This window comes from Tympanuchus pallidicinctus, unplaced genomic scaffold (genome assembly GCF_026119805.1).
Source record: "Tympanuchus pallidicinctus isolate F22 unplaced genomic scaffold, pur_lepc_1.0 scaffold47, whole genome shotgun sequence".
NCBI classification, from domain to species: Eukaryota; Metazoa; Chordata; class Aves; order Galliformes; family Phasianidae; genus Tympanuchus; species Tympanuchus pallidicinctus.
The window spans coordinates 596,575-612,408 of NW_026294766.1; the positions used below are offsets into that span (position 1 = coordinate 596,575).

A 15,834-nucleotide genomic window follows, 5' to 3' on the forward strand; every position below is an offset into this window, starting at 1 on the left:
TCATGGGGTTTAGGGGGCTCTGTCGTGTGGGGGGGGTCAGTGTTGGGGAGCTTTGGATTTGAGGAGGCTCAGAGCTGGGGGGTCGGGGGGGTTCTGGTTTTGGGGAGAGTTCAGCTGGGGAGGGAGTTCTTGGAGCTGGGGGGGGTCTGTTGGGGGTTCTTAGGGCGTGGGGAGGGGGCTCTAGTTGTGGGGAGCTCTGAGCTTGGGGGTCTCGGGGCTGGGGAGGCTCAGACTTTAGGAGTCTGGAGAGGGTCTGGTTTGGGGGTCTCAGGACTCCAGATGGGGAGGGATCCGTTTTGGGGGATCTCTGAGCTTGGGGAGCGGGCTCAGGTTGTGAGGATCTTCACTTTGAGGATTCTCGGGGGGGGGGGGCTCCTGTTTGGGGTCTCGGAATTGGGAGGGTCAATGAATGGGGGTCTCTCAGGACTTGAGAAGCTCCGATTTCGGAGTCTCGGGGCTGGGGCTGTGGGGAGTTCTCACTTCAGGGGTCCCGGGGGGGGGGGGGGTGGTCTCCAATTTGTGGTTCTGGGGACTCTGGTGTTTCAGATCTCTGACTTCGGGGGTATCGGGCTTTGGGGGGGAGCTGGATGTGGGAAACTCTCAGTCTGGGGGGTCTCGGGGGGGCTCCGGTTTGGGGGATTCATGTGCGGGGGTCTCGGGACATGAGAAAGCCTGGCTCTGGGGGTCTCAGGGTTGGAGGGCGGCTGTGGAGCCCTCACTTGGGGGAGTCTCGGGGGGGAGGCTCTGGTTTGGGGGTCTCGGCGCAGGCAGGATTCACGGATGGGGGTGTGGGGGGTTGAGAAGCTCTGACTTCGGGGGTCTCGGCGTTGGGGGGGGGGGGCTGAGGTTCTGGGGAGCTTTCACTTCGGGAATCCCGGGGGGAGGGGGGGGGGAGCGGTTTGGGGGTCTCAGGGCTCTGGCTTTTCGTGGCTGGGGGGATTGGGGGGGGGGGGGGAGGGGCTCGGCTCCGCTTTGAGGTCTCACTCCGGGGCCGGGGGGGGAGCGGAGAGACTTGGGGGGGGGGGGGCGGGAGGGGGTCTCGGCGCGCCCCCTGCGGCCGCTGTGCGCGGTGCAGCCCCGCGGCTGCGGCAAAGGCCGCGCGCATAAATTATGTTCATGACGCAGCAGCAAAAGGGAAAAAAAAAAATAGAAAAATCCCCGAGCCGAGAAAACAACAAAAAACCAAAACCCAGCCCCAAAATCCAGCGATTCGCCCCGAACGGCCCCAAATCCTCCCCGCCTCAACAGCCCGCCCCCCCCCTCCTCTCTTTTCTCACCCCCAAAACCCCTCCAAGCTCCGGGGCCGCCCCCCCCCCATCACTCCCCCCCCCCTCCCTTCCACCCCCCCCCGCCCCTTTGTGCCGCCGCCGCCGCCGCGCGGTGCAGCGGTGACCGCGGTGCGGTGCGGTGCGGTGCGGTGAGTGCGGGGCGCTGCGGGGCCGCGCGGGGGCCGGGCGGGGGGCGGTGGGGCCCGGCGCGGTGAATATGCAATGCGGTAATTAGCATAATTTATATATTTATGATAAAGAGAGAGCGGTGCGGGGATCGGTTGTAGGGGGTTGTGGGGTGGATTGGGGGGCGGCTGCCGGGCTGCGGGGGGGGAGGGAGGGGGAGGGAGGACTTTGGGGTTTGGGGGGCACGCGGTGGGGGTGGGCGAGTTGGGGGCGTTGGGCTTTAAGGGGGCTTTAAGGGGGCTTTAAGGGGGCACGCGGGGGGGTCGGCGAGTTGGGGGTATTGAGATGTGGGGCGCAGCGTGGTTTGGGGGCACAGGAGGGGGGGGGTTGGGGAAGGTGAGTTGGGGGCGCTGGATTGCGTGGGGGGGGGCTTTGGAAAGGCACGATTTAGGGATGTTTGGGGGGCACGGGGTGGGGGGGCGTTGTGGAGGCATTGAGGTTTAGGGGTTGCGGAGTTGGGGGGTTATGGGGTGAGTTGTGGGCGTTGAGGTGTGGGGGGCGCAGCCTGGGGGCAGTGGGGGCAGGACGGGGGGTCTTATGGGGGGCATAACTTCAGGGCATTGGGGTTTGTTGGGTTCGGGGGGGTTATGGGGTGAGTTGAGGGCATTGAGATGTGGGGGGGGGGCACAGAGTGGGGGCATTGAGGTTTAGGGGAAAGAGGGTAGAGGTTTATGGGGGGCATAACTATGGGGCATTGGGGTTTGTGGGGGCAGAGGGTGGGGGGTTATGGGGTCAGTGAGATGGACATGGAGATGTGGGGGGGGGCACGATTTGGGAACACAGATTTAGGGGGACACAGAATGGGGGGGCGGGCAGGACATAAAGTAGGGGCGCTGGGGGATTGGGGGCACAGAGTAGGGGGTTATGAGGTGAGCATTTGGGGGCAGTGGGGTTTAGTGGGATGTAGGATGAGGGGCTTTAGGGGGGTCACGATGTAGGGGCTTTGAGGTTTAGTGGGGGGGGCACAGAGCAGGGGGTAATGGGGTGAGTTGGGGGCATTGAGATGGAGGTCGTGAGCTGGGGACACTGAGATTTAGGGGACACAGGATGGGGGGGTTTATGGGGGACACGAGCTGGGAGCTTTATGATTTGCAGGGTGGGGGGGGGGTTATGGGGAGAGCAAGGGGGGGGCACTGAGGTTTAGGTGGTCGATTAGATTTGGGGGGGGGGGGGGGGGCAGCAGCCCGGGATGGGGGGGGCATGCAAGATTCACGGTGTGGATAGGAGATGAGGGGGGGTCTGTGGTGGGGGACACTGGAGTGCTTTGGGGGGGGGATGACTGTGCCCCCCCCCCCACAGGGAAAGGGGTGGGGGGGATTTGGGGGTGCCGGCTCCCTTCTGTTGTTACCTTGGGGGTGGGGGACCCTTTTCCTATGCGAGGGCATTGCTGGGGTGCAGCTCCCGGCGGGGTGGGGGGGGTGCGATGCAGGAGGAGGGGAGCCTGCGTCCCCCGAGGGTCTGGTTTGGGGTCAGGGCGGGGTTCTGCCCCCCCTTTAAGGGATGTGGGGTTTTGAGGGGCTGAAAATGGTAAAACCAGTCACGACAGAGCAGAGCGGCTGCATTTGGTGGCGCAAAGAGGATTTGGGGGATAGCAGAGTTAAAGCCCCACGTGGCAGCCAACTCCCCCCCACCCCCCCAACCTCCCCCACAGCCATGAAAACAGCTTTGGTAGAGCTCCAAAGGGGAGAACCCGAAGGGGAGAACTCGGGGGGTCCCAGGGAGGAGCAGTGGGGGCTGACCCACCCCCCCCTTCCCCCAATGTGGGGCGGTGGAGATCATCGGATCGTAGGGCAGCCCCAGTTGGAGGAGGCCCATAGGATGCATCGCGGGGAGGGGCTCTGCCCCGTGCCTCAGTTTCCCCACTGGGGGGCTGTGCTGGGAGCACTGGGAGCACTGCGTGTGTGTGGTGAAAGCGTTGGGGCTTTGGAGGAACCCGAGGCGGTCACCCCATAGCGCCCAGCCTGTGCTCCCCAGTCCCCCTCAGTGCTCCTACGTTGTGCCCTACTCGCCCCCCCCATTCTGTCTCCACGCTCATCTCACTGACCCCATAACCCCCCCACCCTGTCTGAGGGGGGCAGCAGGTGGATTTGGGGTTGGTAGGGGAATTCAGGTCGCATTTTCCCACCTTTCTCCACACGTTGGATTGGGTTTGGTGACCCCAATGGGTCCCTTCCCATATTTGATCACCTCACTAGCCCCAATGGATCCCTTCCCATATTTGATCACCTCACTGACCCCAATGGGTCCCTTCCTGTATTCCAATGAACTCATTGATCCCCGTGGGACCCTTCCCATATTCAGTGACCTTATTGATCCCAATGGGTGCTTCCCTTATTTGATCCCAATGGGTCCCCTCTCATATTTGATCACCTCCTTGATCCCAGTGGGTCCCTTCCTGCATACAATGACCTCGTTGATCCCTACGGATCCCTTCCCATACTCAATGACCTTGCTGATCCCGATGACTCCATTCCCATGTTCGATGACCTCATTGATCCCAATGGATCCCTTCCTACGTTCGGTGCCCTCGCTGAACCCAGCGGTCCCTTCTCATACTTCATCTACTCGTTGATCCCAGTGGGTGCTTCCCAGATTCGATGACCCCATTGATCCAAACGGATCCCTTCCAACGTGGGAGGCTCTGTGAGCAGGGCGACGTGGCGGCGTGCGTTCCCAGGGTGGGAATTGCAAAGGAATGAATCTGGGATAACGATGGCCTTTCCTCGGCGCCCCTCAGCCCCTCGTCCCCATTGTCCCCATTGTCCCCAAATGACCCAGCCCCAATTAACCCCATCGGATCCCTCACTGCCGGAGAGTTCCGCCCATGTGGGATCCGCGTGTGACTCATCAGTGCTGTAATTAAGACGGGGCTGTAATCACTTGGAGCAGCTCCAATGGTCTTCTCCTTCCCCTTCCCTCCCCCCCCCCCTCTTTTTTAATATTATTATTTTGTGCATTTTGGTTCTGGCCGCCATCTGGTGCCGAATGGCTCTTCTCACCACGCGCTGTTTGCCGCCATCTGCACCAATTAATTGTCCCATTAATTGCAAAAAAAAAAAAAGAAAAGAAAAGTGTGAAGAAGCCCAAACGCGGCCCTGCATCCAGGGGAGCTCCCAGATCCGAATTGTGCCACCAAACAGCTCAGAGCTGGCTGCTGAGATCCATGGGGTGGGATGGGATGGGATGGGATGGGATGGGATGGGATGGGATGGGATGGGATGGGATGGGATGGGATGGGGTGGGGTGGGATGGGATGAGATGGGGTGGGATGGGATGGGATGGGATGGGATGGGATGGGATGGGATGGGATGGGATGGGGTGGGATGGGATGGGATGGGGTGGGATGGGATGGGATGGGATGGGATGGGATGGGGTGGGATGGGGGTGAGGATGGGGATGGGGATGGGATGGGGATGGTTCTCAGCCCCATGGCCTCAGCTCTGCTTTCTTTTTCCCCACAGCTGACGGTGTGACCCCAAGTGCCACCAAAGGACTGGGACATCCCCAACCCAACAGCGGTCTGCGGTGCTCAGAGCAAACCGTGAGTGAGAAGTGGGGGCCCCCAGAGCGCCCTGCAGCATCCATGGGGTGGGATTGGGGGGGTCAAATCGGGTGAGCTTCAAGGACCCTTCCAACCCAACCATCCTGTGGTTCTGTGATCTTTAAGGGCCCTTCCAATTCAGTCATTCCGTGGTTCTGTGATCTTCCAGGACCCTTTCATCCCGACTCTGCAACAGTCCTATGATCTTTCCAGGACCCTTCCAACCCAACCATCCCGTGGTTCTGTGATCTTCAAGGATCCTTCCAACCCAACCATCCTATGGTTCTACGATCTTTCAGAACCCTTTCAGCTCAGCCATTCTATGACCATTGAGGTCCCTTCCAATCCAACCATCCCATGGCTTTATGATCTTTCAGGACCCTTCCAACCCAACCAGTTAATGGTTCTATGATCTTTAAGGACCCTTCTAACACAGCCCACTGCTGCAGGTTCCTCTCTTCCCACTCTCCACCCACATTTCCCTGCACCCCTGCCCCGTGCAGTCAGTTCAGGTCTCCTTGCTCTGCTCTGCTCACCACTGGCCAGGCCCTGCTTGATGGAGGGTCCCATCCGAATGTTCCCATCCAGATTTTCCATCCCCATGTTCTCATTTGGGCTGTCCCCATGTGGATCTTCCCATCCAGGTGTTCCCATTTGCATCTTCCCATCACGGTGTTCTCATCAGGCCGTTCCCATACATCAGGATGTTCCCATTTGGGTGTTCCAATGTGGATCTTCTCATCCAGGCATTCCTATACGTGGGTTCCCATATGGAATGTCCCATCCAGGTGCTTCCATCCAGGACTTCTCCCATATGGATTTTCCCATCCACGTGTTCCATTTTGGATGTTCCCATATGGATCTTCCCATCACGATGTTCCCATCAGAACGTTCTCATCCAGGCTTTCCCATCAGGGTGTTTCCATTTGCTGTTCCCATGCGGATGTTCCCATATGGATGATCCTATCAGGATATTTCCATCAGGATATTCCCATCCAGCTGTTCCCATCTGAATGTTCCCATCTGGATCTTCTCATCGTGATCTTCCCATCCAGGTGTTCCCATATGGATGATGTCCTGTGGTTCTTCTCATCCATGTGGATCTTCCCATCACAGTTTTGTCATCATGGTGTTCCCATATGGATGTTCCTATCAGGATATTCCCATATGGATGTTCCCATCCAGGTGTTCCCATGTGCATGTTCCCATGTGGATCTTCTCATCACAGTCTTCTCATCCAGGAGTTCAAATCAGGATGTTCCCATCTGGGTGTTCCCATCCAGATGTTCCCATTGAGGTATTTCCATTTGGGTGTTCCCATCTGGATGTTCCCATCTGGATCTTCTCATTGTGGTCTTCCCATCCACGTGTTCCCATATGGATGATGTCATATGGTTCTTCTCATCCAGGTGTTCCCATCTGGATGTTCCCATCTGGATCTTCTCATCGCAGTCTTCCCACCCAAGTGTTCCCATATGGATGATGTCCTATGGTTCTTCTCATCCATGTGGATCTTCCCATCACAGTTTTGCCATCATTGTGTTCCCATATGGATGTTCCTATCAGGATATTCCCATATGGATGTTCCCATCCAGGTGTTCCCATGTGCATGTTCCCATGTGGATCTTCTCATCACAGTCTTCCCATCCAGGTGTTCTCCTCCAGATGTTCCCATCAGGATGTTCCCATTACAGCGTTCCCATCCAGTGCAGCCCCTGGGTTTGGTGTAGGAGCAGGGTGCCCAGGAAAAGTCCCATTTATTGAGGACCCCCCTGGTTGGTGACCCACGCCCTCTCCAGGCCGCGTTCTTCACCCTTTTCAACCTCTTTCCGAGGTTCAAAAAGATTTTCCTGCAGTTCTGTCCCACCTCAGGGCAGGTGGTGGCAGTGATGGCCACCAGGACGTGGTGACAATGGTGGATGTCACCCATCTGCGGGGCGAAACGCGGCCCCGAGGCGTCCCTCATCAGATGCTCGTCCACCTCTTATGGAGGCACTTTACTAATGGGAGGCAGTGGGGGGAGCAAAGGATGAATGCAGGAGGGAGGAGGGGGAGCGCAGCCCCTAACAGCAGTGTGAGCCCCCAGGGGTGTGTGAGACCTCAAATGGGTGTGTGAGACCCCAAATGGATGTGTGAGACCTCATATGGATGTGTGAGACCCCAAATGGATGTGTGAGACCCCAGATGGGTGTGTGAGACCTCAAATGGGTGTGTGAGACCCCAAATAGGTGTGTGAGACCCCAAATGGGTGTGTGAGAACCCAAATGGATGTGTGAGACCCCAAATGGATGTGTGAGACCCCATGGGTGTGTGAGACCCCATATGGATGTGTGAGACCCCAAATGGGTGTGTGAGACCCCCAGTGGATGTGTGAGACCCCAAATGGGTGTGTGAGACACAAATAGCTGTGAAACCCTCAGTGGATGTGTGAGCCTCCATGGGTGTGGAGACCCCCAACCGGTGTATGAGACCCCCAATGGGTGTGTGAGATCCCCGTAGGTGTGATGACCCCCAACTGGTGTTCAAGACCTCCAGAAGGAGTGTGAGACCCCAACAGGTGTGTGAGACCCCTAGTGAGTGTGTGAGACCTCCAATGGGTGTGTGAGACCCCCGTAGGTATGTGAGACCCTCCAGTGGCTGTAGGAGACCCCAACAGGAAAGTGGGACCCCAGTAAGTATGTGAGACCTCCAGTGAGTGTGTGAGACCCCCAGCAGGAGTGTGAGCCCCCTGGTGGGTGTTTGAGCCCCCACAACAAGAATGTGAGACCCAAGTAGAAATGTGAGACCCCCAATGGGTGTGTGAGACCCCAGTGAGAGTTGAGACTCCAGCGTGTGTGTGAGACCCCAACAGAAAAGTAGTACCCACAATGAGTGTGTGAGCCCCCCAGTGAGTGTGTGAGACCCCCAGTGGGTGCGTGAGGCCCCCAAATGATGCGTGAGCCCCCCACCAACAGGTGTGTGAGCCTTTCCTGCTCGGAACGCTTCCTTGCACCTCCAGTACCAGGGGAAATTCAACCCAAGGAGCGATGCTCCGGGTGGGCGGGGGATGATGTGGGCTGTGTCCCTTCCTTGCAGCATGAGGAAGGTGTGAGCCAGACCCCCACCCTCCGCCACCTCCTGGGGAGCGCGCAATGGACGCTGCGGCCGTGCGGAGCCAGGATGCCCCGCTGACGGTCAATGAGCAGGTATGGGTCCCCGGGGGGGGAGGGGAGGGACTTGGGGGAGGTGGGCAGCCCCACGGTTGGTCGCTCCATCATCCAGAGAATCAAAGTTCCGTGGGAGATGCGATGGAAGTGCCCCTGGGGCGGCTCTGTGTGTCCCATGGGGTCACTCCGACCCTGAGGTCGGTGCTCAGCATTTGCCTGGTGCTGTTTGATGCCACTGCAATGTTTGCTGCCCCTGGGGGAGGATCTTCTGAAGACATCACACCCCCCCAGTGCTGTGGTTAATGACAGCAGAGCCCTTCGGCTGCTCATTAAGAGAGCAGAGAAATGGGCCCCGCTGTGCTCGGGGGGCTTCGAGCTCCCCTTGGGGATGTGGGGGAAGGATTTGTCCCGTCCCTCGAGGTGTTCAAGGCCAGGTTGGATGGGGCCCTGGGCAGCCTGGGCTGGGATTAAATGTGAAGGTTGGTGGCCCTGCGTGTGGCAGGGGGTTGGAGCTTCGTGATCCTTGAGGTCCCTTCCAACCCAACTGTTCTGTGATTCTGTGATTATGGAATCCCCCCCCTTCCGGAGCTGAGTCACTTTGGGTGTCCTCAGGTCATCGTCATGTCTGGCCATGAAACCATCCGTGTGCTGGAGGTCGGTGTGGACGCCGCACCTCATGCCGAGGAGGAGCGCAGAGCAGCGGCGGCGCCACCACCAGGGAGCGACCTGCAGGAATCCCCGGCACGGAGCGGCGATGCGGGCACCGAGGATGGGCAGCCCAGCACCGAAACGCAGCGCGGCGCAGAGACGGCAGGTTGGCTTTTGGCAGCAAACCGAATGGCCTCGCTTGGTCACCGGGTGGCAAAGTCAGCCCTCCTCATCCTCCTGCAGAGCATAAAGCGTCACGGACAGCGCGGCTCCGCACCCCTGTGTTGTGTTGGTGGGGAGGGTTACCTTGACCCTGCTGTGAGGTGTTGTGACTGGGTTGTGGGAGGAGGGGATGCGGTTCAGAGGGACCTCGAGAGGCTGGGAAGGTGGGCAGGGTGAAGCTGATGAGGTTCAGCACCGGCCAAGGGCAGAGTTTGGCACTTGGGCCGGAGGAATGGCGGCATCCATAGAGATGGAAGGAGATCCTTGAGAGCAGCCCTGCAGAGAAGGACCTGGGGGTCCAGAGGGATGAGAAGCTGAACGTGAGCCAGCAGTGTGTGACTGCAGCTCGGAAAGCAAATGGGATCCTGGGCTCCATCAGCAGAGGGGTGGCAGCAGGGACAGGGAGGTGATCGTCCCCCTCTGCTCTGCTCTGTGAGGCCCCATCTGCAGCACTGCATCCAGGGCTGGAGCCCCCAGGACAGGAAAGGCAGGGAGCTGCTGGAGAGGGTCCAGGGGAGCTGGAGATGAGCAGGGGCTGCAGCACCTCCACTACAAAGCCAGGCTGAGGGAGCTGGGCTCGTTCAGCATGGAGAAGAGAAGCTGGGGGTGAGCTGAGTGCAGCCTGCAGTGCCTGAAGGGAGCCTGCAGCCAGGAGGGGAGGCAGCTCTGTGAAAGGGGAGATGGCAGCAGGACGAGGGGAAATGAAGTTGAGGGAGGGCAGATGGAGGTTGGATGTCAGGGAAGTTCTGTGCTGTGAGAGCGGTGAGGGGCTGAACAGCTGCCCAGAGAGGCTGCAATGCCCCGTCCATCCCTGGAGGTGTTGGAGGCCAGGCTGGATGGGGCCCTGGGCAGCCTGGGCTGCTGTGAAACGTGGAGGTTGGTGGCCCTGCATGGCACAGCGGCGTTGGAGCTCCGTGCTCATTGAGCTCCCTTCCAACCCAACCGTCCTGTGACTCTGTGACTCTGATTTTGTTGAAGCTCAGCTCACAAACCTCGCTGAGTCAGCCCATGGTTTGGCTGCCTGCACTGCTCAGGCTGTTGGTCCTCGTGTCTGCTCTGCATGCGCTGCACTCCATGGCCACAATCCAGAAGAAGCTGTTGCTCCAATCACTGTCCCCATCTGCAGAAGCGTTGAGATTGGAAAACACCTCTGAGTTCCAGCCCCCCCACCGAGCCCGAGCCCTCCCCCCCCCCCGTGCCCACCGCCTCATCTCCATGCGCCGCATCTCCTCTGTTCTTCAGCATCTCTCAGAGATGGGGACCCCCCACCCACCCCTCCCATCACCGCTCTTCCAGAGGAGAAATCGTTCCTGATGTCCAACCTGACCCCCCCAGCGCAGTGTCTCCCATCGCCCCTCGTCCTGTCGTTCCCACTGAGCACAGCCCAACTCCCCATGGGGCCATGTGGGTCACTGAGACGGAGCTGCTCTGCATTCCAGGGGGGGAACCAGGGTGGAATCCAGAGTTCATGTATTGAATGCAATGGGACTGAGTGCCAATCCGGGCACCCCCACCCCCTCCACTACTGGGACACTGGAGCTTATCTCTGCCAACCCTTTTTAACACAACACCCCCACCCCATCCTCCCGCTCTGCGTGCTGATCCCCTCTCCTACCCCTCCCCAGGCAAAGCCAAGCCTCCAACCGGAGTCCCCGCCGGCACAACGGGCACCCTGAGCCCCTCCAGCAGCCAACAGCCGCAGCCCCTGGCCCCGCTGGCCGTGCAAACAGCCCCGCAGGTAACTACGGGGGGTGGGCCGGGGGTGGGGCAGCTTGCTGGATATGGGGACGCGCACACACGCACACGGGGCCGCGGGTCGGGGGCGCAACAGCGCAGCGTTGGCACGGGGTGTGGAGCCGCCCCCCGGACCACCGCTGCATCCCCCGCTCGGCGCCCTCCCCCCGAGGTGCTGCCAGAGAGCGACGCGAGGGGGTGGGCCGGGATGATGGGGTGGGGAGCATCGCCCCCTTTTTGGGGGCGGGGGGGGGGGGAAGGTGGGAAGGGGGGGTCGGCGGAGCTGGGATCCCAGCTGTGAGATGGGTGGGAGCACCGGCCGCGCTCGCTCTTGCCTCGCTGATGCTGTCTGCAGTGGAGTTGATTTTTGTTCTTTTTTAAATCTTGTTTGCTTTTGCAGGTCTTGACTCAGGAAAACTTAGCAACAGTTGTGACAGGAGTAATGGTTCCGGCAGGGACAGTTACTCAACCTCTTCTTATCCCCATCAGTATTGCAGGTCAAGTGGCAGGTCAGCAGGGGCTGGCTGTGTGGACATTTCCTACAGCAACGGTCGCTGCCCTTCCCGGACTGACGGCTGCTTCTCCTACAGGGGGAATTTTCAAACCGCCTATAGCCAATCTGCAAGGTAACCGGTGCTCTTCTGCTTTGCAGCATCCTTAATTGCACGCCTGCTCCTCCCCGGCTTGCGCCGAACCGCGGCCGTCCTCTCCCGGAGGGGTCTGCACCGGTGGTTAATGGCGGGCGTTGGAAGAAGCAGGGTTTGTCGGGACCCCCCCGCGTCCGAAAGGTGCTGGGAGAGCGGGAGAGGGGCGGGCAGGACGGAGGATGGCGGTGGGGTGAGACGGGGACCGGCGCGGGGTTCGGGGCCGGGGGCAGCCGTGGGGTCACGGTCTGGTTCGGGGCTCCGGGCTCAGGGCTGGGAACCCCCCCCTCCCCCTTCCCTCCCCCCGGGGTCAGCAGTGTAGGCTCTGTGGGTGCAGAGCCGGGCGGAGGGATCCATCCCTGGGTTGATGGGGGGCGGGGGAGGAGGTGTGGGGGGGCGCCGGGCTGCCGGCTGACCCGCAGCATCCTCGGGACGGGACGGACGGAGCCGAACCCGCAGGCGGCTTTGCGTCCCCTCCTGCCCCTCTCACGTTCTTCCCGTCTCTTTCCTCGCAGCCGCCGCCGCCGTCCTCAACACGGCCATCCCGGCCCCGCTGCCCCCCGCTCAGCCCCGGCCCCCCCCGCAGCCGCAGAGCTCGTACCCCTCCCAGCCCCCCCCCATCCTACCGCAACCCAACGCCGCTCCCGCAGCGAAACCGCTGGAGACGCAGCCCCAGATCGCGGTGCAGCCAGCCGGATTCGCCTTTAATCCGGGCATAGTAAGGAGCCGGACAGCCCCCACAACCCCCCCCCACCCCCCCCCCATGTTTGCCACCCCGTGTGCCGCGGGCGAGGGGCTCTGTGCCCCTCCGGCGTCCCTCCCCTGCCTCAGTTTCCCCATCTCCGTGGGATGCTGAGCCCTCTCTGCTGTCCCGGGCGGGCACGGAGGGGGGGGGGAACGACCCACATTGGCCGTGGGCTGATGGGGTGACGGCTCCTCTCGCTCCCCCCGCAGATCGGTGCCGCTTCCCTGGGGGGTCAGACGCAGCTCCTCGGTTCTCTGGCGGCCGCCCCCGTGATCGCCAACACCATCCCCAGCGTGCAGAGCATCGCGGGGCAGCTCCTGACCAACGCGCAGGGACAGGTACCGCTAACCGGGGGTAGGGGAGGAGTCGGCGCTGCGGGGATGGTCGTTTGGGGGATGGCCGCCCGCAGCTCACGCTGCCTCCCGCTCCCCAGGTGATCGGGACCCTCCCCTGGGTCGTGAACCCCCCCGGCATCGCGACGGCCAGCCCGGCTCCCACCCCCAGCCTGCAGGTGCAGGCGGTGACCCCGCAGCTGCTGCTCAATGCCCAGGGCCAAGTGATCGCCACGTTGGCCAGTGGAACCATCCAGGCGGCCGCAGGCAAAAAGAGCGGCCCCCCCGAGACCCCCAGCAAGAGTGAGGTGAGCGCCGGGCACGGGAAGGGGTGAGAGCATCCATGGGGCGTGGATCGGCCCGGCCCCACTGAGTCATCCCATAGGGGGGGCTGCACTGGGGGCACTGCCTGTCCCTGTCTGTCCCTGGTACCTGCAGGGTGACAGTCACCCCATAAGGACACTGTGGGGCTGCGTTGGGTGCACTGCTGTCCTCCCATGTGTTCCTGGTCCCAGTAGGGTGACAGTCACCCCATAGGGATGCTGTGGGGCTGCATTGGGGGCACTGCTGTCCCTGTCTGTCCCTGGTAGCTGCAGGTGACAATCACCCCATAAGGACTCTGTGGGGCTGCGTTGGGGATGCTGCTGTCCTCCATGTGTTCCTGGTACCTGCAGGGTGACAATCACCCCATAGGGATGCTATGGGGCTGGGTTGGGGACACTGCTCTGACCCCCAGGTGCAGCCCATCCAGCCGGCCCCAGCTCTGTCCCAGCCAGCCGTGGTCATCGCCAGCCCAGCCCCAGCAGCCAAGGCGACCGCGGCCCCCATCCCCATCACCTGCTCGGAGACTCCCACCGTCAGCCAGCTGGTGTCCAGTGAGTCACTCCGCTCCCATGTGGTGCTGAGGGGTGGATGGGGGGGGGTTTCCCCTTTGGGGTGGGGAGGTGCAGTGGGATCCGTCACCACTCACACTGTACGTCTGCCTGCAGAGCCCGCGGCGCCCAACAGCAGCGCCGAGGAGGATGGCATCAACCTGGAGGAGATCCGGGAGTTCGCCAAGAACTTCAAGATCCGGCGTCTGTCCCTGGGGCTGACGCAGACGCAGGTGGGGCAGGCGCTGACGGCCACCGAGGGACCGGCGTACAGCCAGTCTGCCATCTGCAGGTGCGGTGTGGAGATGGGGCAGCACTGCAGCCACCCCGTGTGGGAGCGTAGGACGGGGGGATGGTTGGCTTTGGAGGGTCCTGAAAGGTCGTAGAGCCATGGGGTGGTTGGGTTGGGAAGGTCCTGAATGGTTGTAGAGCCGTGGGGTGGTTGGGATGGAAAGGTCTTTCAACATCATGAATCTACAGGATGGTTGAATTGGGAGGGTCCTAAAAGGTTGAAGAGCCGTGGGGTTGTTGGGTTGGGAGGGTCCTGAAAGGTCAAAGAGCTGTGGGATGGTTGGGTTGAGAGGGTCCTTAAAAGTCAAAGAGCCACAGGGTGGTTGAGATGGAAGGGTCTTTCAACATCATAAATCTACAGGATGGTTGGGTTGGGAGGGTCCTGAAAGGTCACAGAACCACAGGATGGTTTTGTTGAAAGGGTCCTTAAAGATCACAGAACCGTGGGATGGTTGGGTTGGAAGGATGGGTTCCTTCCAAGGCCGTTCCCCAAGGCCGTGGTCAGTCTCAAGCAGCCAGAGCTCGAGTAGCCTCAAGGTTTGTGTTTGGGATTGGGTTTGGGTACAACGCTGTCAGCTCCGTGTTGGCCCCGCAGGTTCGAGAAGCTCGACATCACCCCCAAAAGCGCTCAGAAGCTGAAGCCGGTGCTGGAGAAATGGCTGAGCGAGGCGGAGCTGCGCAACCAGGAGGGGCAGCAGAACCTGATGGAGTTTGTCGGCGGGGAGCCTTCCAAGAAACGCAAGCGCCGCACGTCCTTCACACCGCAGGCCATCGAGGCGCTCAACGCCTACTTTGAGAAGAACGCTCTGCCCACGGGCCAGGAGATCACCGAGATCGCCAAGGAGCTCAACTACGACCGCGAGGTGGTCCGCGTGTGGTTCTGCAACCGCCGCCAGACGCTGAAGAACACGAGCAAGCTCAACGTCTTTCAGATCCCCTAAGGACTGGGGTCCCTCCTCCGACCACCCCCCCCCCCCGACCCGACCCCCCCCTCACCCGCAGCCTCTGCCATCAATCAGCACTTTGTGACCCCACTCCCTGACCCCAGCCCTCACTCAGCTCCGTGGGGGTGTGGGGTTCCCTCCCCACCGTTCTGTGCCCCTCTCCACCTCCCCCCCCCCCCAGCCATGTTTGCTCCCCGTGTCACACGTGTGCCTCGTCGCCCCGTTCTGTGCGTGGTGCCGGACCCCTCTTGCACCCCGTGTCCCCCCTGGGGAGGAAGGGCCCCATTCTGTGTCTGTTCTCCCATCGCAGAACGATGTTCTTTTTTTTTTTTTTTTTTGGCTGTTTTCTCCTTTTTCTGTGACTTTTCTGTGTTTCCGGATAGCGTTAAGGCCCCGGTTGGGTTTCAGCCCTTTTTTTCGCCCCTTCCCCAGGTGCTTAGCCCTCTGAAGGACTATAGAGCCACGTGAACCCCGCAATGAAGGTGTCACAGCATTGATGTCTGGGGGTGCCCCCCGCCCAGCGCTGTGCCCCCCCCGGTCCCACATGGATGCTGCACTAAGGGGGGATGGGCAAGGCTGAGAATGAGGGGAGAGGGCTTGGGAGTGGGACCCCCCCCCCCCCCCCCGAGCCTGGGGAGCGATGGGGATGGATGAACAGGGATAGATGGACAGGAATGGACAGACAGACGGACAGATGGAGCGCAGTGGTGGCGGCCACGCCGGGGACGTGGAAGACATGATGCACTTGATGTAGTGGTGTGAAATAAACAGTATTTTTCTTTTTTCTTTTCCTTTTTCCCGTTCTTTCCAGTGAGCGGGCTGCTCTTCCTTCACCGTGCACGTTCCCAAATCCTGGCGACATGGAGGAGGAGGGCACGGCTCTGCTCGCCCCACGAGCCAGCTCAGCTCCGGCTGAGACCGCGCAACTCAGCGCACTCACGATCCCGACCCGGGCCTCGAATCCGCGGTCCCACAATCTCCGCACGGCCGCGAACCTCTCCGGGAGGTGGGACCCGAGCGCACTACGCCGCTCATCACGCCCCGCCCACTTCCCCCCACAACCAATCCCAACGCTCAGAGCCGCGCTCGGGCTCCACCATTGGCTGCGTCCTACTTGCGTCATTCTACCGCGCCGGATTTCTATTGGCTGATCGCGGCGGAAAGAGGCAGGGCGCGTTTCCCGTTGGGGCTGCGTGGGGGCTCCAGGTGCCACCGCCTCCATTTTGCGGGGGCCGCGGCCCGGAGCCCTTTGCAGGGCGGT

General features: G+C 61.1%; 1 protein-coding gene across 4 annotated transcripts; it reads left to right on the plus strand.

Moving 5' to 3' along the window:
- Window positions 1-1,338: 1,338 nt before the first annotated feature.
- Window positions 1,339-15,355, plus strand: POU6F1 (POU class 6 homeobox 1). 4 transcript variants are annotated; one of them, XM_052702866.1, is made up of 13 exons: window positions 1,339-1,417; window positions 4,916-4,995; window positions 6,868-6,970; window positions 8,077-8,180; window positions 8,754-8,955; window positions 10,637-10,749; window positions 11,146-11,371; window positions 11,905-12,107; window positions 12,344-12,472; window positions 12,568-12,774; window positions 13,203-13,341; window positions 13,456-13,630; window positions 14,225-15,355. In XM_052702866.1, the coding sequence occupies exons 4-13, from the start codon at window positions 8,127-8,129 to the stop codon at window positions 14,568-14,570; spliced, it is 1,794 nt and encodes a 597-aa protein (XP_052558826.1). In that variant the 5' UTR covers window positions 1,339-1,417; window positions 4,916-4,995; window positions 6,868-6,970; window positions 8,077-8,126; the 3' UTR covers window positions 14,571-15,355. The 4 variants fall into 4 exon arrangements, with proteins under 4 accessions (XP_052558826.1, XP_052558827.1, XP_052558824.1 ...); XM_052702867.1 differs by lacking the exon at window positions 6,868-6,970 and having other exon boundaries at window positions 8,071-8,180; window positions 11,146-11,254; window positions 11,336-11,371; XM_052702864.1 differs by lacking the exon at window positions 6,868-6,970 and having other exon boundaries at window positions 8,071-8,180.
- The last annotated feature ends 479 nt before the right edge of the window (window positions 15,356-15,834 follow it).

Bases quoted from the DNA above. Each gene is read 5' to 3' on its own strand.
- POU6F1 (XM_052702866.1), top strand. From the start codon at position 8,127: ATGGACGCTGCGGCCGTGCGGAGCCAGGATGCCCCGCTGACGGTCAAT. The intron at 10,750-11,145 runs GTAACTACGGGG...TTGCTTTTGCAG, and splicing joins CCGTGCAAACAGCCCCGCAG to GTCTTGACTCAGGAAAACTT. The intron at 11,372-11,904 runs GTAACCGGTGCT...CTTTCCTCGCAG, and splicing joins GCCTATAGCCAATCTGCAAG to CCGCCGCCGCCGTCCTCAAC.